The sequence below is a fragment of the Xylocopa sonorina genome, chromosome 3, assembly GCF_050948175.1.
Source record: "Xylocopa sonorina isolate GNS202 chromosome 3, iyXylSono1_principal, whole genome shotgun sequence".
Taxonomy (NCBI): Eukaryota; Metazoa; Arthropoda; class Insecta; order Hymenoptera; family Apidae; genus Xylocopa; species Xylocopa sonorina.
In genome coordinates, this window is record NC_135195.1 from 2,844,172 (window position 1) to 2,866,548 (window position 22,377).

Here is a 22,377-nt window from a genome sequence, read left to right on the forward strand (position 1 = left end):
CAACACTTGGAAGGTTAAAAACCGTAAAAAAAATAGTACCGAATGATCGTTCCTCGGATATAGAATAAATACACAAACTCCTTTCGGTTACCTGAACACAGCGACACCGTCTACAAAATAACAGAGAGGAGAAACACGAATAAAATATAACAATTAGGAATTATCAGGGTCGATCGTGGACCCCGTTCACGCGCGAATGTGTCTTCGTGGTCGTTACGGTCGTCGCGCTATCGATATCTACAGAGATACGGAGAAGGGGCGAGACGCGAAGCTAGAAGTTCGTAGCTCGTGTGGCCGCGTGACCACGACGCTGTACGGTGCCAGCGTCTGGCGGCGTCACCCTCCTGGTGGCCGTCGTCATCGTCGTCCCTCTGGCCTGACGAGTCCGCTCAACACGAGCGCAGAAGGTGTCCAACGACACGCCGGCATCTATGGTACGCGCTGAGCGATTATTCCGTCGCACCGTAGCTCCTATGAACCCGGCGCTTCATTTGTGCTCCTCGAGGATCTCCTGGATGCTCACGTAGGTACCAGTCAAGAAGCCCAGTATACCGAACGCGATTATGGCCAGGTTCTTCCAGAGCCTCCAGTAACACGCACCCAAACCGTCCTCCTGTTCCCAGACGGTTACCAACTCGATCACAGATGGGAACATCAACCCTAACGTGGACAGGCACACAGCGCCTACCAGGGAGATAAACGGGCCCAGGTTTGGGATGGCAATCGCCACGCACACGGTGAAGATCACCATGCTGATGCGGATCGCGTATTCCCCGAGCAATTTCTTCGAGCCAAAATACTGTTTCAAGTTCTTCCAGATGATTTCCATTGGCACGTAAAACTGGAGACCGTACGTAAGGAAGATCGCGATCGCAATCATCACCTTGGCCGACTGGGCGAGAACCTCGCTTTGTTCTGGGTTCAACGTGATGGAGGCTTTCGTATTCTCACCATAACGCCAGTAGCCGAAGAAACCAACTGTGCTGTACAATAGAACCACGAAGAACATGCCGGTGTTCAACACGCCTGGACAACCGATGAAGTGGGTGGGGGTCTTCATATTGTTCTCGAGAGGCATCACCTGTAGCAAAGAGGTTTCCAAATTATTTACCTATCACTGGAATATGGAACTTTCAGATCTTCAGGCTTTGCTACATTTTTTAAAAGTTAGGAGTCCTAAATGCATTGGATTTGCATTTTCTTGTGCAGTTTAAAATAAATACTTGCGAAAATCATTATAGACCAACAAAACTACGATTATTTGTTATAGGTATTATAAAAATTATAAAAAGTCGGTAAAACTTCTTCGTATTTAAGCCAAACCTTGTGAATTCATCATTCCTTGCATGCGTAGAACTTGGCTAACCAGAGATTCTTAACTAATTTTAGAATTTTTAAAATTGTGTCTAAACCTTCAATATGTTAGAAAATTTTTAAATAGCAAAGTTTAAGTACATTTCTAAATAGAATGCATTGTATAACGTGAAACAGAAATTTATCACGTAATCTAATGGAATTTTATGAACACGACAATAGTGGTTTTATTTGTACATTCTGTTGTTAAATTGAATCTATTAAGTGGCGCAATTTCAAAGGAACGTATCTATGCAACAATAGAATTAAATTTATAATTCTTTCCGACTGTTATATGTAGCGATAATCGTATTACGCGTGACGATAAAACTAAGAAAACGGTTCACAGTTCTTATTACGCTCGTTTATATAACATGGTACGTCTATTATATTTAGTTTTTATATACAGTTATGATATTAAGGCCATAAGTGGCATTTAATGCTTGCTATAAGTTTGGTTCAATGTTTTTAATTCTTCGGTTAGATTTCACAATTTAAAAAATATTTTACAATGTTCTGTTATATTACTAAATGAATAGAATACTTTATTCAGTTTATTTAACAAAAAGTATGTATTTAAAAACATCACACATACTTTGGAAGTAACGTTAATAATTCTGCTAGAAATAGAATACATTTGTTGCATGTTTTTATCGCTTACTGCACTCTGTACTGCGAACGATATTCAATATCACGTAGCCAAAGAAAAAACGCGATCAACATTCCATCCGCATAGAATGCAAAGAGTTTACCAGTTTTGAAGAGAAAAGAAATTGCAAAATTCCAAGGCCTTTTAAAAAGTGGCTCGCAATATGGAGGAGGGAATTTCATCGCAGACGTACATCGGAATTTTCGATCCGACATCTAACCGGCAATCTCTCGTAACCGCTTATCGCATGATCGAAATACTAAACACGATTCGACCGCTATGTACGCGACCGATCGTGCATCGAACGGAATATTAACGATACACGCTCGACTTCTATAAAACGGATGAACAAACCGTATGGTTGGAAGACAGGAACACATAGTACTGTGTAGCAGAAAATATTTGAAACAGTGTAAGTCGGACGAAAGGTTACAAGACAATGGTACATTATCTTAATTTAAAGTTACTTTGCTAATTGTCAATTACGTTACTATTGTGTATATCAGGTTTTTACAGACAGTCCTCGATATCAATTAAGCGTGATAATAATGGTGATGGTAGTGGATAGATCAAACATATTATCTTCAGAAGAGGAAATTGTTAGTTAGTAAGAAAGACTTGTAAACCATAATTTGAAATTTTGACCAAATTTTTGAATATTTTTCTACAAACACCCTAATATCCAAATATTTCACATAATTGCTTCACAAAATTGAAACTACACTCTTATTTGTAATTTCGTTCTAATTAGATCTATGCTGCCTTCTCTGACGAAATGGCAAATCAGTTAAAATTTCATTCTTTAATAATACCGAAGAAACGTTTTTTATTTAACGTGTAAAAACTATAGAATCTGCAATTCAACATCTGTTTAACCCTACCAGCATTGGTTTTCCCTTGTTTCCTTTATTTCTGAACACTTAATTTATAAAAAGAATAAACATATGCATCATTTAAAAAATGTCGCAACTTTGCCAGAGTGGTTCAGATAAGGATATTTTAAGGAATTGTACTTACCACACCGATGCCTTCAAGAGCGAAGATTGCAGTGCCGAAGAACAGGGGTAACTGAGACCAGCTCGAGAAGTTCGGCACGTTGCTGATACTGGGTAGATCGCTGAAAATGTAATAGAACGTGATCCCCATTCCAGTGGCGATCAAGACATTCGCAAGCATCGAAAACGGCGCCAAGTATTTCAGGTTTCTGACCAGACAGAGTAAAATCAAGAGTGGCAACATCGCCGCCATAAAATACCGGACATCCCGGTCGCTTTCCGTATAATAATCGACCACCCCCTTTATGTTGGTCGAGATGAAAACGATGTACACGCAGCAACAACCTATCAGGTCGATCACTAGGAACGAGTTTATTGTAGCTCTGGAAAATTCAAGAAATGATTGCCTCACGTTAATGAACAGTAAATAATTCTTAGACAAGCATGTAAGAGTTAAATGCCCGAGTAATGTTCAATAATCTCCACCATGATATTCTATTAACAATTTATGGCTAAATTTCAAAAGATTGAAACACTTACTTTGCTAAACGAGCGTACTTCTGTACAGGTTCAGGACCGACCATAAACGCAGCTTCAGCGACGTCCGCGAACCCCAGACTCGGTGTTTGAGTCCGCCTACATAGATTATGGGCGCACTTCACTAAAATGTGCACGCAGTAGGTGCAAACGGCTCCTATGAAGAAAGTGGCGAACAATCCAAACAAGAGGCCAGCATTACGGAAGGCCATTGGCATTGCCAAAATTCCGGTGCCCAAACTGCCTTTCAGCAAGTGTATCAGGGTGTCCAGGTCCGACGTCGGATGGGCCAGCTTCCTGTGCTCGAACGGATTGTAAAGGGCCGCCTCCTCGTCGTTCGGTCGTTCCACGAGCGGCAACGTTGAGCCGTTCGTGACGGTAATCGGTACATCATTTTTCTCGCACTTGTATCTGCAAAACCGACGTCGTTAGTATACGGTATCATTAACAAGCTTCCGTTATAGAAGGGATATTGAATGTCATAGTTCTGAAAGCGCGAGTAGAAGTGTTCTGGCAGTGGAGAACTTTTGACTACGTACGGCACGACCGTGTTCTTTTTGATTTTTTTTTTTTTCTCTCTCTCGATGCATCGATTATGTGAGAATTTTTCTTCTTTCTTTTTTGTATCGACAACGGCAAACGAAAGAAAAAAACAATTACAAATACGTTCATGAGGGAAGAGTAGAGAGTGACGTATGTGAGTGAGACTTTCTGTACACGCGCAACGCATGCACGCCACGCACAAGGATCACGGATCAGTGGGGAACAGAGAGGATCGAAGTGCTCGTAAATCGGTACTGGAATCGGTCCGTAGAGCGGCTGGAGTCGACAAAGCTTTTGCTGAATGGCGTTAGTCAGACGCTGGATTTGTTGTCCAATTGTTCTTATTTGCGACGAGATATTTCTGTTTCGAATTAGAATTGGAGAATAATTACGTAACGAATGTATTTTTAGTGAGATTATATAAAATGTTTATCGTTTCTATTGGCAATTCATTTTATTGAAATAAAATATTGAAACGTATATTCGTTGAAAAGACCGAAATCTTGGAAAATCCATGTAATTTTGCAGAATAGACGTAGAGCATCGTAATGTTTGACACTAACCGTTATTCAAAGCCTTTTGACATTCTAAATACACACAAGCTGTACGGTAGTCGATGAATTCATATTCTAACCTGTTGAAATTTCATAACGAACTCGGTAACGCCCACGCAAAGATTGAGTAACTGGTTACAAACCAAAATTCGCTCGCACTGAAAGCCAAAGAATATTTGCAAAATACAAACGGTCACGTTTCTTACTTGCTTCACAGCAGGTGTCAAAAGAACTGAATCTCTCGACAAAATTATTATATCTATATTTATTACTATGCATTAAAATTTTTAATGAAAGGATTTCAATCACGATTATGATTGAAAGATTGGAAGAAACGAAACAGATGGATAACAGTTAAACAGATCGAAAGTCTGACTATGCCATTCAACTGGTGCTTATAATATAAATTAAAAATTACGTTGGACGAGCTTGATGATAACACGATAAAGATGTGATTTCGTGGGCGAGATCTGCGCGTTTTAATCAGGCAAAAGCTGGACACTCGCAACAGGCATTAATTCTAGAGTAAAGGAAATGGAGTTAACAGCGAGCGAACTGCTCGATAACACTCGACTCTAAATGCGAGATCTCACGGCTGAAAATGGTTTTCCGCTGTTACGGTCTCGAGTAGTATCGATTAATTGATTCTCGTTCGCGCTGTGCATTTTAAATGCGACTGCAAGCGTGATGCTGTTGCATTCAGTTTTAAAAGGCGCCAGCGAATAATGTCGAAAACAATAATTCCCTTATGTATTTCGTTTCGTTTTCACACTCGTACAAATGCAAATAAAATCTCCGCTTATTCCTTTCATTTTCAAATTAATAAATCTAGTTTTATCTTATTAGAACTTAAAAAAGGAATTAATTGTTTAAGCATTCAAATGTAGACAGATTTTAAAATAGTTTCGAATGGTAATTAACACTAATGTTTGCCCTTAAACTGGGATTAATTATCATTTAAAATGGCATTAAAGCCAAATGGCAATTTAAATATCGGCAAATTACAAACGACATTACTCTCTGGCCCCTTCGATTATTACAGACATATTCGAGCAGATTCCACGGAATGTCCGTCGAGTCAATTAAGCGTTACAAGTGAATGAAACATTTCCATTGCTCAATGAAATGCTTCGTCACCGGAGGACCATTTGGACTCGATTAATTTTTGCGCGTACTTTTACGGGTTAACTATTCCTTCGATTTCCTCCCTGTCGCCCAACTTTCCGCCCATACGCACGTGCCGAGGGAACATCGAGGAAATCGATCTTTCGAATACTTCTAATTCGACAAACTCAACTAACTTTCTCTCTCTTTCAATCGTTGCCTCTGATACGACGATCACAGAGATAACGCGACGGTTTCTCGTTTCACTTCGTGTCATTACGTGCGTCTGATTCGTCGACTTATTCTTTATTAGACTCAGGCCGAGGGAAAAGTGCATGGCGCAACCTGTTTCGCTAGACATTTGGCTAAGGTAATTTTACGTTCGGCAGAATTAGAATTTCAGGTAGCAATAATAATTAGCAAAAATCTTTACGGATTTTACACGAAACACGATTAACATTGATTAGAATGTTGTACTCATCGTATGATTGACATATCCACGATGGTTGTTTCATTTCAATGGCTGTAGAAAGAATCGTTTCGATTTTTCTGTAAGGTGGTAAATCGATCGGTTTCTTTTTGTTTCGTTGGGAAGATATTCAATTGACAATGTTGCAGCTTTAACGGATACGAAAATATTTCTTGCACATCATAGAAATGTGGTGAAATTATCGATTTTATTGTTATTAAACTATGATAACATTGAAAAGTGTTTAGCAAGATAATATGTAATTGAAAGAACATTGAATGTGTTTTTATATTTATTTTTATTTTTCTTCCTGTGTTTATTAATACACTTTATAGTGGTAGAAGAATGGTACACGTGGCATTCGCGAAATTTGAATATTTCGAATTTCAAGAAACGTTTGCATATTCATGCCAAGGAAAGTTATTTAGATCGTTACTAATTTTCTATTTAAATGTCAAGTTTTGATATTTTTATTATCATCCGTAAGATAATGGTATCATGCGGTGAGATTTGTCCATTCATTTCTTACTTACGCTCGCGCGACTGTTAATGACATAATATTTCTTGTATTAAATATATATAATGTTATAATATTTCTTTATATTTAAAAATGTGGAACATTTTCCGTATCAAGCTTTTAGTTTATAAATATTTAACAACACTAATCCACCTTTTAGAATTTTATCAACGCATCTATGGAAGAACTATGCATTTACGCTCGACTGAACATTGACATGGTGCAATTTGAAATTATCATGATGCAATAACATTTTTTTCATTACAAATGCATATTTGTTCATTAGTTTCTCTTATAAATAATTTATTACGCGTACAAGGCATTTTTTAGAAAATAATCCATTTATATCTGTAACCGTAAGATTATTTCAATCGTCACTTATATATAATAGATAATTTTACAAGAGAAGCTTCACGTTAAAAAAGAAAAAGGAGTAACAATCTAAAGAACGTTTCAAACACCGCCATCTTGCGAAATACAATCGCGCCATGTTCTCCAACAATTTAAAAAAAATTCCCCCGGGTTCTTACCGATGCACTTTTCCCGACCCATCGAAATGTATACCATAACACCAATAGAGCTTCAATCATGAACGATATCGAAAATACGAGTACGCAATGTCGATTACAATTACCACGGTAAAGAACGAGTAAAAAAGCATTAAACCAGATGGACAATCGGTCGTTCGAGCGTTATCATTTTTAACGTGTCGACGTTTCAACGTTTCCCGACCAGTTTCAACGTAGCCGTTACTCGATTGTGTTTGCGCGCGCGCGCGTGTGTGTGTGTGTGTGTGCGTGAGTGTGCGCGTGTGTAACGACGTGACACGACAAGAGTGTAAATTTGATTAAAAAATCACAAAAAGGTAGGTGTGTAGGTATATAGGTACCCATTGAGGTGCGGTAGTTTCTCTCCTTAGTCGTGCGAAGCTTTCTTAGTCGAGAAAGCTCCGAAATAGAATAGTAGTAGTAGTAGTAGTAGAGTAGTAGTAGTAGTAGTAGTAGGTCTGTGTGTGTCACGTTACACGTGACAATAGTTCACGCGCCGCGATCAGGCTTAGAGGCAGCTGCAACCACCGCACTGCAACACCGCGACGCCCAGCGCCACGACGCAGTACGACGACTAACAAGCCTTCTTTGCTTTCCGACGCACTTTCTTTTAATTAATGTCATTATTAGTTCTCGGTACTTTAACTTTGTTCCGTTCAGTTTTACGCGCGTCAAACGGTCATTTTTTTTATTTTCAATGCCAATTATCGTCGCTATTTTACTTTGCTGTTTTGTATTTCTCGTTTTTCGTTTTTGATTTGGTACCGTTTTAATAATCGCGCGTGCGCGGACAACAAGGTCACACGGCGTCCAAAAAGAGTTGCTTTCTTTCTGGCTCTTTTTCTTTCGACTCTTTTTTTACTTTTGATAGATTCTTGTGATTTTTTAAGAACGTCCGTCGGTTGTTTGCGGCGAGTTTGCGTCCGGTCGTTCATCGCGGAATTTCGTTCACGTTTTGTCTAATTTTATTTTATTTTTTTGCGATATCTAGAATTTTATTTTTTTTTGTTTTCGTTTGGCAAAACTTTGTCCCGTCGCTGTCTGTTAATATAGCGGCGTCAGTACGCGTCGATCGTAACAAAACCGTTCCAATAAACCGTCCTGAACACGCGATCGTCCATCAGAGAGACCGTGCCGTTTTTTTTTCTTAAACGGTACCGTGTATATAATTTTCTTTTGTTTTGTTTTTGTTTTCTTTTTAAATTTAATTTTATATCTTTTTACGTTTGTTTTTTTTTTATATTTTCATCACTTTCACATTATTCGCAGAGCACTTTCATAGAGCCCGAATCTATGCCCGCAGTTTATACGCAAGTCTGGAATCATATAAATGCACATATTATATAGTAAAGACAGTTTTCATCTTTATTATAATCCTTTAGAAGAACATAATTTGCTTGCACACCGCATGGCCTCAATTACGAAGCATCCTCAGCCAATGACGAAGAAACCGCCGCGAGGATTGTCTCCTTTCTGCACCTTGCCCTTCCTCGACTCTATCTAGTTTATCTTTCTTTATCTCTGCTTTATCTCTGCTTTATCTCTGCTTTACTGTTCTTTAAATTGTAGCAAAAGGAAAAAATAATGAAATACTTATAGTTTGATCATCTAAATTCCGTAAAGAAGAAAATCTAAAGCTTCGATAGAATTTTAACCGCGAATGAAAGGAACTACATTGGAACGTTGAATCGGAACTTGCGATTGTATTTTTAGATATATTTCCTTTATTCGATATGCAACAGATGTGCGCTTCCGCTGGTACGTCGCTCACGGCACTACTGATTTATACGGTAGGTAACGCGTGAAATATTCAGGGAGGTGATCAAACTTAATATAAAATCAAGAAAAATGCAGAGCAGAACTCGTAACTTTTCCACGATACGGTTTAATCTAACACGAACAACCGACCTTGCCAGTTAATTGTTTCCAGCACGAACTTATCGGACAGTTACGCGCGTTATGCAGCAGGTGCTTCACCGGGAAACGACGCTCAACAGGAAGATTTATAGCGATTGCGTTTCTAGTTACCTGACAAATATATGGTACGTCTAACTGCGTATGTTACGACCAAAAGCAGGTGCAAATAAACATAATTAATTCGAGGAGCGCTATCTATCGATTTTTTCTTTTCAAGCGTTACACAACATCCGATCGTTACGGTTGCGATATCGATCGGTTGCTATTCATGAATAAGTAAAAATCGAAGATAAAATTTGTGCGATGAAACGTGGTGGAAAAAAGGAAGAAGCAACGGAGAAACGACACGTGTAAGTTATTGAAATGAAAACGACGACGAACGCGACGACAAGTAGAACCGGAAGGTGCAGCAAGGAGAAATTCCATCTTGCGCGCAAAGGGTCCAAAGATTTCGTCGACTCGCCGCCGGATCGACGACGATCGCTCGTTTGTGCCGAAAAACCGACGCTTTCGTGCATGATTTATATGTATATTGTATCCTCTCATTTTTATTTCCTCGACTCGATTTTCCATGGCTTTAAGAGAAATTTTTGGAAAATTATTAACGCTCGATGATGCAGAGACGAGAATCACGATCGTTGCGAATGCTACAGAGGTCGAGTAAACTGTACTCGCGATGGCTAATGTTAAGATTCGTCTTTTCTATTTTTAACATTTCGAGTGTCACGCCAACCATTTTTTGGTGACATTCACTCGAATAGAAATGATTTCATTACCGACTATATGATATAAGTACATCGAATGAGAACAATGCAGTCCCGTTTATTCGAATTGCAAAATGTTGATTTGGACTGTAATTAGAATATTTAGCGTACTTCGTTTGCACGTTGAGTTTGTCTTAATAATGGAAACGCACAAGTTGTTACGTTCATAGATTAGTTCTGAATAGTGTTTTTATTACATAGATAACAATTTAAATTTAAAAGCTGAAAAAACTAAGTTGGTTCAGTTTCAAGCACTCAAGGTGTTTGCACGCTTTTGCATACTGTTTAAACTAATAATTGGTATACTTGAAATTCCATGATAAAACAGTTCAAACATGCATGTTACCATTTTTACCGAATCTTATTTTTTCTTTTTAAATAACTAACATCTTGTATCTCGGTGTAAATTGTCAATCCGAACATAGTTGACATCTTTTTCTTGTTATATAACGAACTAATTACTAAATAGTACCATTTCGAATACATAATTAATTAATATCCTGTCATAATATCTAAAAAGTATCGCGCACTGAATATTGCTTACTCAACCTCTTGTTTCCTTCCGAACTTCCGAATTATCTAATGATACATCTATTAAAACTTAATTATTATTCAGTGATTAACGCCAATTTTCTGTTTTTTTTCTGTAATTGCAATTGTAATTATTTCCTTTCTTTCAACCGATTCTTTAAAACTATTTTCTCTCTCCCTCTGATACGATTTCACAAGATTATACAAGGACTTGAAACGCGTTAGACAAGCATTTGGTTAAGTTGAATATTTTATGTATATTAGTTTCGCCATTCTTCACTTTCATAAATTATTTAAGTAATCTCTACTGCTTTCTATTTTCATATTTATGTTTCCATAAATTTGCTTTCAAGCGAAATAATTACGTTAAATGGATAACATTATCTTTAACGTTTTTCATCTCTCGAATAAAATAACCGATATTCCAAAAATATAATGATTACCGGAAAGCTATAGAATGTTTTTTAAAATACGCGAATAAATCTTCAAAATGAAGAGCGAAATATTTAAAGAAACGATGTCTCGATACAAACCTACAATATTTGAACGTAAAACCAACTTTTCGTTCGGCATGATCCTCCCACGTAAAAGAAAAAGAAAAATGAAAAGGCATTGTAATATTTGCAAAAATTTACGGAATGCTTGATTTCGTGGATGTAAATGGGTTACGAGAGTGAAGCGAGAGGAAGGGAGAATGTAAACAAATAAAACGTCAAACGTACGAGCGAGCGCACGGCAGTTACATGAAATAAAAGGGAAGCGCGTTTCTGCACAAACCAGCGATAAAAGAATCATCACGATTCAGCGGCCAATCGTCAAGCATCCCTGGTGCCAGCTACGCTACGAATTCTACGTCAGCGATCACAGGCGGTATGCATGAATTAGTCGTGAAATTGTTCGTATTATAAAGTATATAATATTAAATAGATAAATACAAAAAAATATGTATATATATGCATTGTGTGTGTATAAAATAAATAGTAACAGAGCACAGAGAATGAGAGAATACACATATATACGATATAATGCACAATATATGATCCTCGGGTTGTCACTCACGTTTGCTTGAGCACGGAGCATTTGAGTTTGGCAAGAAAGCAATGGTGATGATTGGTCGTGGTAGCAGATAGTGAATTGCTCGACTATCGTTGAACCGTTCGTTCGCGTCGGTTTCGTAAACCAAGTTTTCGCACTTACTTGACAAGAACCATGTCTGACAGTTCTGTTTTCACACCTTGCTTCTTTGGGTCGTATTCCGCTATCATTGGGCGCATTGGTGTTCTCTGTAACAGAAGAGAACGGGCGACTACGTTAACGAAAAAGAATCGTTAAATACCATCTGTTCGTACGTGTACATAAATATCGAGTAAAATATTATATACTTTTTTGGCAACATATTTCATGCACGTGCCAATCATAACTAATTAATGTTTCTCGACTGATCACAGAGAGGACGGGCCACGTTAGAAATCCTTGTACACTCACAAATCAACGAAAATTCGAGGAAAAAACAAACCGGAAGACAATAACGGAACGAACAATTCTTTTTACTCGGTTCCCCACGTTTTATGGGGTTAATTGATGTGCCGACGAGATTGTACGAGCTCGACGGGAAACGGACGTTCGCGTTCGTCGATAGGTTGAAGGAAATACAAGACTGGAAGGTGCACTGCACTTGCCGGAGCAGAAGTACAGAATAATGAATATTGTCCCCACTTTTATATAACCGGAAAATTATTCACTTACGTCCTCAGTCCGCCAACAATGGAATCGCGATTAGACACTAATTACCATATGGACGAAATGAAAAGCTATCTTGTTTTCATTACATTTCTGTCGCGTGTACGTAGATCGTAGATGTTCCAGCTTATTTTAGACTGATATTAATCAACAGCAATTCGTTGTCAATCAAATGTCGCGAACGAGAAAAATTACTTTCCGAGTAATTGCTTTCGATTGCGAGAGAAAATTTTCGAATGTGTCGTCATATTCTGCTACGGATATCGAGATAATTATTATTCGTCATAAATAATAACCGCTTGTACTATGCATATAATCGTTTCTCTTCCTCTGTCTTAGAAGAGGACTTCGAGCTTCTATTTTAGTATTTCAGTATTATGGACACTGGATCGTTTCTTCGGTATAAACGTGTCCCACGTGTACATTTAAAAATAAATCGAAATAATTCAACTTACCCTATTCCACTGCAAATGCCAAGAATACTTGTGAAAATATTTAAAACAATTCACTATCGTTCAGATCATTCTCTAAAGTGCTTATATAATATTACAAGCTTTATTAATTATTTTCAATTAAGAAACCGTTGCAAAAATACTATATTAATGTTAATATTTATTAATACCCTTCCAAACTGATTACCTCGTAAAACAAATAATTTTATCGAATCCTCAGGATTCCACCGGCATATAATTGGCGGGAAATTCAAACGGCCACTAATGAGTTTATGTAATCCGTAAGTTTGTCGAATCCTCAGGATTCCACCGGCATATAACTGGCGGGAAATTAAAACGACCAGAAATAAGTTTATGTAATCCGTAAATTTATCGAATAACGTTCACCGAGAATTTGTAGAAAGGCGAACAATCAATGGTCCATAACCAAAACAGGTCTTTCAGAATCACGCGACTGGATAATACCAAAAAGTTGAGGACTTTATTGCAATTGAACATTACAATGTACATTAAAAATATTTTGATGAAATAATGTTAATAACTTATTACGTCCGAGTATTTAGAATATAACGCTCTTGATTGCATTGCACGGCCCATCGTTGCGTAGTGGAAATCTAGTTGGAAATCGCATACTTCGTCTGGTGGTTAAGTATGTATGTGTTTTACGTGGTTAACTCGAATATCCTATGATTATTACAGTTTTACGTTAGGTTTTGTGTTTTTTCTTCAATGTCAAGCAGTACGCGCGTGTCAAGGGTAGCCTACGATATTATTCGATGTAAATTTGTCCATTTTTAGATGAATATATTTTTTAACCTAATGTTCAAATGGAATTTGCTTGTAATCTTGCTGCAATGATTCTAACGGAAATTATAAAGATATAGTATCAAGTAAATAATGCATTAAAAACTAAAATTAACAGAGAAATGCTATAATAAGTACTATTCTATTCTACGATCGAACACGCGTGTACGAATAATACTGGGAATGCTTATTGTTTAATATTCCCTATCGCACGAATCCATCTACCAAATAGAAAATTTCGTTTTTTCGATCGAAGAATGATATTTGCTAGTTCAATCTTTCGCGAGGCAAAAAATAATTTTTTTTCAATTTTTAAACAAACAAGTTGAACGGTACAATTACACGTATAGCTGTCGAAGAAACAAAAATTTGTTTAAAAGAAGGATAATTTAATTCCTGGCGAGTTCAAATTGTCACTGGAGTCCATTAAATGCATATATATATTGTATAACTACTGGAAATTACCGTATAGCAGATGTATCGTCTACGTACTCATATATTACACACATACCTATATCATTCCGTTCATCTTTTCACGTAGAGCTACCCGTCAATTATTTGTAAATGTATGCGTACAAGTAGCTAACTAATAGTACCAGTAGCCGTTGGTGGATTCGCTGAATTTCTCAGATAGTTTCTGTTTTACGTTACGGTACAATATCCTGTCGTCTTACGTATCAACAATCATTTGCAAACGTGCATATGCATGCACGCTTTATTGGCGCCTATGCGCATCTAGACATCTGCACTTTGTGGCCTGGCTATGCAACCTGTTCAGCCTATCAATGGCGCCGTTTCGTAATAGCCTTGCGAGGTGGACGAGGCTTCTGCCATTCAATTTGTATCGGCCAACTTGTCACGCCTATCGTTTAATGAACGTACCGTAGATTTGTATTCTCGATACCAGAAATTCGAAACATTTCAAACTAATTGCTCGATACAAATTCGAGTTGAACTGGATTTAAAAATTTCGAAATAGCGACTGGTTACGAAGAGTAAAGTAACTGACCGATCGAACCAGATGCGGTATCGCAAGCCAATGGTACGATAGTACTAATTACAACTAATATTGAAATTATGTTGTCTAAAATTTTCCGTTTCGATAACACTGAAATTTCTCGCAAAAAGTTACTACCAAGAATGAAATTATTCCTATAAAAAGTGTTTTATTGGAATTTCCTATTGACTACCTCGATGTTTACACATAATACATCAAATTTAAATCCAGTCAACCGTCCATGTACCCACCCCAATGCCCAATAGTAGATATAATACAATACAATAACAACAAACCACGTTCGAATTAAGTCGATCATTCGTATTCACCCTGATGTGAGGTCGGTCGTTCCGTATCGCCGACAAGGAGCTCATCTCCACGTCGTGCACGCTGTCCGTGTTCCCCATTCTTCTCTGTTTTCAATCAACGCGTTAACATTCCACTCGGAACAACTGTTCCAGCTCCTCTGCTTCTCCCCACGTATTTCTTCCGGCACCCGAAAACGATCCTTCCACCCCGTGCACGGTTGTCCCTCGCGCGCCACGTGCTTTATTTATCATCCATCGGTGCCAACCACGGCCGGTATTCGCGCCAGGGCGCCAGTCTCCACACGAACCGATTTGTCCCAGTTCGCCTGGCAACCGCCTAGTTATTCGCTCGAATAAGACCACGACGTGGAACCACTTGCGACAAACCGCGCACCTCCGAACACGTGGACCGAAACCTCTGAACGAGTCCACGCGAAATATCACCAAGTAGTACCACCGACGCACCGAATCATGTCACTTTTCCGCGATACGACGATCAAACTGATCTGTCCATCCGCCTCGTTACTCTCCTCGAACTCTGGAAACATTACGAAGCAAGGCCATCGAGAAATGACTTTTGGTTTTTTTTTACCGTGAATGAGAACAGATAATCGTAAAAGATGGTTCGAAATGGTTGAAAAAGTTGAAAATGATGATTGACATCGTCCCACAATTTGGGGTAGGTGTAAGAATGCAGAGGGTACGGATACGAAGGGAGAGTCGGAGCACCGCGAAACGGTTCACCGTCGTACAACACCTCCGACACGATTCCCCCGGGTAAACTATGCTCGTGCTTCTCTTCACTGGCGGCTCTATCTACGGCACCGACGAGCGCCACGGCGCAGAAAACCGCGGATCGCTGCCAAATCTTTCGGCAATGTCCCGAGGACGGGCTCTTTATATACCGAACGGCTACGAAAATAGGAAGAGCAAATAGACGTGGACGTTTCACGTGAGCAGCCTGTCCTCTTCTCTCGCCTTACGTTCGACTCTCTCCGATCGCTAACCAGCTACGATCGCTAATACAAGTTTTGTTTGAACTATGCGACAGGTGGACGCGGACGTGGACGTGTCACCTGCGTCCACTCGTTGAATCGAGTGGTATTGAAGAGCACTCTAATTGGACAGAGCTTCGTTTCAGGTGGAATTAGAGTTCTCGTACGCGCGATCGTTTATCAATTGTCCTCCAATTGTGATTTGTTCTTAGCGTTTCTTTTAGGACAGATCTTTTGTTGCATTCTAAAGAATATGTCGGGGGAGGGGCACGCTTCTTTTTACTGCTGTGTTCTACAATGATTATAATTGAAAGAATAGTTTGTATTGTTGTATCTTAATTGAATATCTTGACTACCGCGAATAGAAGTGCCATCTGTTAGATGAAACTAGATATTTAAATTGATTGGACAACTATCTACAATTTCTGTATGCATGTAAGGGTTGAATTTATAATATTGAGCGTTGAAAACAGTTATTCCTGATGCGAGTACTTGCAAAGATTAAAATATTGGTGGAAACAAATCGTGAGGGGTGATTTTATACTTAAAATAGAAATGTTTGTAAACATCGAGATCCAAATAGTAGCGTCGTGAAGTCTTTTAACGCTTTCAGTATATATTTCCGCGATACAAACAGAAACGTCGTTAGCACACTATTTACTAATTGCTGCCAAGTATAATTAGAGTATGCCACTGTGTATCAACAGAAAAAGGAACAATGGCTTTTTGGTATAGTTAGTTTCATTTTATTAATATTAGGTGGTTCTCCACAAATGGTAACAATCAAAGCTATAAAAAATGCAACGTTAAATTTAAATTTATAATAATATGTATCACTTCTGAGAAATACAAAATCGAACAATAAGTGGAATGTAGCAGGTCGAACAAACATTTTTACTTTTATCCTCAACTTGGAGAATTGTTCGCGAATTGGCTTAATCGTTCCAAATATAGCAACAAACCATGTGCGTTACATTTAGTGTATGAAATATTCATAGAAATATGAAGGTTGCGTTATTTTGCGTATTTTTAGTAGCTCTAAAAATAATCAGAAAAGATATTTTTGTATTCGGCATAAATGTGACAGAGTTTCCTTCTAAAGATACATAACATACCAATAAATTATTATTAATTAAAAAAACTTGCGTCAATCGCAGTCAACGAACGGAATGGTGGGATACGCCATTTTGAATGAAATTTAATTAACGCGTACTCGTCTCGATTCGTCTCGATTCGTTGATGCGTTCAGGTGTCAACAATTCATTCCGTATCGTATTCTAGCTAATTTGTTTCTATTTTCGACGGGACAGAATGATATAGCGCGTCTGAAAAATAACGTAATCAACGAAGCGTGCTTCGAAATCCTTTGCCTCGATAACCGAGCGTGTTCTGTGTACAAACGCTTGTTCGAATTCCGATCGGCTGACACGAAATGGACAAAATACATTATGCCCCTTGTAGAGATAGCGAGGAATTGTGTAACAATGCCGAAGACGGACGAAAGTTATTTGGCAAGCGACATGTTAATAAGCTCATCCAAACTTTGTTTAATGTTAGAAACGCTCGTCGTACACGAGTACAATAAATCAGTCGAAGAGTGGATATATAATATTACAGACGGTGCACAATGCATAGACTGAAATAGTATCGCAATATACACGTTGCACGCGAAAATAATATCTATCTCATGTTAGTTACTTATGTTAGTTTTTAAATAAATTCGTTACCTTGACATTTTACGATACGAACCATTTCAGTGGTAACGTACGCGTAAACTATTTTTTATACTTTAAACGAATTACAATCTTAAGCGACTTTTGATCGGAATACAACGCGGGAGGAACACTGAAAGTATTACTTAATATCGCAGTCATGTTAATTTCCTTCTAGGACGGTAGCAAATATCACCCTTTGTACGAACACTCCTCCACTTAGATCGTTTAACTGTGAATGGTACCAATCATCCTGCCGCTGCAAATGGAACAATTGCAAATAGCACTCTGCAAATGGTCTCAATGTTATCCATGACTGATTGTGTGAGAGTAGTTCTCCTCTCCACAGGATCCGTCGTTTTATTCATTTAGCTATATAAGTAGCGCCAATTTTTCTATGATCGCCAATAATGAAATCGCATCAACTTTCTTTACCCGTGCCTCGATCCGCATATTTAATCCTTTCACTTTTTATATTATACGTATACACGCAGCAACTTATTTCAGCTCGTTAAAAGTAATCGAGTTTGTTTGTATTTATAAAATTCCATTGAAATTAAAATGAAGTAAAGTTTTTCTTGATAAAAGCACACAGAAGATGTTTCGTTTATTCGATTTAGTGTACCTAAAACGTGTTTAAATGTTTGAGCGTGTCGATAAATAGAATACAGCTTTTTAATGGCTGCTCTTTCGACATAAAATTAAAGACAAAGATCATAAAAAAGAGTTAACGGGAGATAATTTCTTAGAAAGGCGAAACGTCAAACTTTATGTCGATTTCAGATTCGTATGGAAAATTTGTGTTCGAAATTTGGAATTTATTCTTTAAAAATATTTCGATTTGACAATTCAGATAATTCGCGTTACAAAATTTCGCATGAAGCTAATTACGACTCCTATTATTTATTAATTGATTGCAATTAATTTTTTTATAATTTAAAAATTTGCTTCGAAGCTGCTTTTCGGTGTTATTATTCTTCTAGGGAATAATCAATTGAATAAATTGAATGAATACAATCTCTCGGTTAATCTGAGGAACTAAAAAATGTTCAACTAGAACTGTAAAACCGGATTGGAGGACAATGGAAAATGAAAGATATTTGGATGTAAATTTATTTTCGATTAAATCAGTTGAGAGCAGTCACGAGTGGACGCCATTTTGTTTCGCTCTGTGGAAAGCGCGTCCGTTTTCTGGATCTGGAATGAAATTATTTTGACCGAGGGTCGGGAACGCTACGGTTTCAAGATATTCCGAGGAGCTTGTAGAGAGATGCTCCAAAAATAGAATTTTCATTGCGGTTACATCCTGCGCCGCTTGTGTTGTACGTTACTTGTTCTTGGTTCATTTCAGTCTCGGCGACATATTGCTGTGCGTGAAAGACATTCTCCGTTTCCCACTGAATCCGTAGCAAAATCTATTCGCTTCAAAACTCACTTGGTACGTTATATCAGCATAATAAATCTTCGATGAAATCAGATTGTACGTACACTTTTTTAACTAATCGAAACTTTAAGGACTTGGAATGAAAAAAAGAAAAAGTTTATTGATTTTCAGTAGTTAATTTTGATTACGAATTCGGTAACGAACGACAGCATAACGATTTCAATTGTATAGATGGTAAATATGTATAGTAGGTGCAACGGTTTACTAGTGGCGCCATTAACGATTATCAAAACTTGATACATAATTTAAAAAAGCATGTTTTATGCATTTTAAAAGAATTATATTGTTTAAGTTATTCATTATTATACCGCTGACGTCTTTCCTTGTATTATTTATTGACAACATTTTTGCATTATGTATTATTCTAATGTAATGTTTTACGTTGTTTAAATTATTTACATTCCGGTTACTTAATTACCAGTTTTTATTTAAATTCCACTAACATCACTTTTCCTTATTACGCTAGCTGATAACATTATACGTCATGCATTGTTCCAAGGAATAGCACTTATGGAAATGGACGTCAGAGTTCTTAATCGCACTGATTTCTCTTTTTTTTTTTAGCAATTTTTGTTACTTTTTATATTATACTTTTCCAAATTTTTAATAAACGAAATCTGCAAGCAATTTTTCAACGTTTTTTGATTATTTCGATACAACTACGTTAATATTGTAATAATATAGTCTAATGCGAACGCATTAGAGAAGACATCACGAACAGGATACGTACGTATAAATAAGCGTACTCAAATGTTTTCAATGAACATTGATGTTAGTTATTGCAGTTAAACGTTTATGAACTTTGGAGGAAAATAATGGCTGTTAGCTACAATAGTTTGCTAGTAAAAACATATCTATCTCGTCTAAATATCAGCTATCACAAGAATCATGGGAAATAGTATATTACTAGAGCGATTCACATCGTTATGATATATTAGTGAAATTACAATATTGTCGAAAATTACGTAGGTAGATTTCTGTACTTTTCCGTGATATTGTTAAATCACTCAAGAAGACAACCTCTCAATTACACTCGTCGTACTTCGAAAATAGTATCAGTATAATTGTTCAATGGATTAACGTACCAATAATAACTCGTTATTTCGTCTACTTTTAAACGCCGCTAATGGCGTCAAAAAGCTCGAACAACAAATTATCTTCCAAACTCGTGTACTATTAGTCTGCAGGATGCAAATATTTAATGGCAGCGTGAAAATCAGTTGCGGGTATCACACCTTCCTGGGTTGGATTACATCGTGCAGCCTTGTGAAACGTTGGCACGCACTGCACGGTTTATTTTCATCATGGCGCCACAACGAAAGCCACGCGACCACGCAAACGTTTATCACTTTAATGGTACTACACTACTCCGAATTCAAAACTTTTCGTTTTACGACCACTATTATTCTCTACTAATCTATGATAATTATATATAATTGCAAATGACTTTCGAAAGATTCCTCCCAGTTTTAAAAGTGCTTAATTAATTTTATTTCCGTCACAATTGTGAAAATTGAAAAGTTAATTTATTTTTATTTATGATTGAAGATAGTACACTTTCAGTTGCCCTTTTTAAACTAAACTAAGCACGCTGCGTACACATCCTACTGTGCATTCATTCATCGAACATTTTCGACTCTTTTATCCAGATTTCCATGCATTCTCTTCTTTCTCCAGACACTCATATACACGCACACACGCATTCAATTCAAAAACTCATTCCATCGTTCCTTGGACCCTACACAATTTTTACAGATTGAAATATTTCTACCATTTTCTACATAGAATTGCAGAACAGATTTCTACTATTTATTTAGTCACTATTTCTCGTAACACGAGGCTATCTCTTTCGTCCTCCATAAGTTTAAAAATGATATTCATAACTGTCCTTCGAAATCCTGAACGTATTCTCCATCGATTATATCTGCGAACGCGATACCGTCAACGTTTAAACATCGCCACGCTCGTCCATTACACCGATCTACTTGTCAAACAAGCCTGAAATATATTTTCAGCACCGAGAAGAGGTGCACGCTCTTCCCTGGTATCTGCCAGCATAATTCAATCACAGTGTAATTAGAGCGGCCATTAAATCCCCGTTTCGTTCACCTAGTTGACGGAAGCACAGTCGACGGATTAAGATAATGCATTTTAATGACCCCCAGAAAGACGCAAGCTGCATCGTTGAGCGCGCAGGAAGCGCGGGATCGCTCGAGCAAATCGGGCATCAACGGGAAGCACCTAAATGTTGATCCAGCGGGGTGTTTGTGGCTCGATGTCCAACAGAGCGGAGCGGAGTTAACAAAGGGGCGGAATGGGACGATCGGGCAGGCGAACGATGTATAAAGCCGGGAGGAGGGCCCGGCCAAGGCCTTGTCAGCTAATCAGCCACGGTCGTTCCATCGTTAACGTTAGAATATGCACGAAGAAACACGTCCAGAGAAATTAAGATGATCTCGCAGACGCTCGAACGCTCATCGCGTCAAGTGCGTATTTGCTATTGTGCAATTGTACGAATTAGCGCCGCACGCGGGATAGCAAACGATTAGAGACTTCCGCGTTGGTTGCTGCGCGACTTTCGTCGACCACGGAACCGGTTCGCGGTTACGGACATCGCGGTTGGTATCGAACAGCCGGGAAACAATGAAACGGTTTACACCTTCCGGTGTAATCGAGCACTGTTCCGATTTCTTCCTGCGTTCGAGCGTTCGATCTTTCTCTGCCACACTAATTAGGCCGCGATACGTGTGTCGTTGAACATCCGGGGGCGATTTGTCGTAGAAATTTTCCATTTACTTTCGCTGCACGTAATACAATTTTGTATAACGTATGAAATGGCGGCGTGGAACGTGGGCTGGCTTTAATTGGAGTAAATATAGGGTTTCGAATGTACTTCTTAATGTTACTTATTAGCACTTTGGTAACATGTTCTTCAAGGTGAAGACTTCTTGCAGTAAAAATTAATGTAGACTTGTGTTACTTTTTAGAGTTAAAAAAAACATTAGATGCAAGAATTGATTATGAAGCAGTTAAGATTCGTACGGGAATTACGATCTGATTGCTAAACTTTCACTAAAGAAAAAATATATAGGTGTACGATTAGACTAGAATCTTGAATGAATGCGAAGAAAAGTAGCACGTTTCACTCGTTTTGCGAATAACAACATATTTCAATTTATGATGCGAAAAAAGCAGATTTCATCGTCTCTTATGAATACCAGCACATTTAATTTTCCTCGACAGACATATTAACCCACTATACTCTTTCAGCAAGAGAAATAGTGCATTATGAACTTTCATTCTCGTAATTAATACAGTAGAAGGAAATAAAAAAAAAGGAACTATACGAGGAGAGACCAGAATCAATGCATAAAATATAATACGCAAAACAAAAATGCATACATAATACTAATTATTAAAATCTGTTACTCTTGCGCTAAAAAC

General features: G+C 37.9%; 1 protein-coding gene across 4 annotated transcripts in view; it reads right to left on the minus strand.

Moving 5' to 3' along the window:
* Positions 1-487: 487 nt before the first annotated feature.
* Positions 488-22,377, minus strand: part of LOC143422483 (proton-coupled amino acid transporter-like protein pathetic) — a 42,912-nt gene continuing 21,022 nt past the window's right edge. Inside the window, exons 1-6 of one of the 4 annotated variants that reach the window (XM_076893158.1) lie at positions 14,971-15,289; positions 14,771-14,926; positions 11,679-11,764; positions 3,538-3,945; positions 3,020-3,380; positions 488-1,081 (exon numbers count right to left, since the gene is read on the minus strand). In XM_076893158.1, the coding sequence (XP_076749273.1) occupies positions 488-1,081; positions 3,020-3,380; positions 3,538-3,945; positions 11,679-11,764; positions 14,771-14,881 (1,560 nt within the window). In that variant the 5' untranslated portion in view covers positions 14,882-14,926; positions 14,971-15,289. Of the gene's footprint in view, positions 1,082-3,019; positions 3,381-3,537; positions 3,946-11,678; positions 11,765-11,863; positions 11,900-14,770; positions 14,927-14,970; positions 15,290-22,377 lie in introns of those variants that run through there. The other 3 variants (XM_076893159.1, XM_076893161.1, XM_076893160.1) reach the window with 3 other exon arrangements.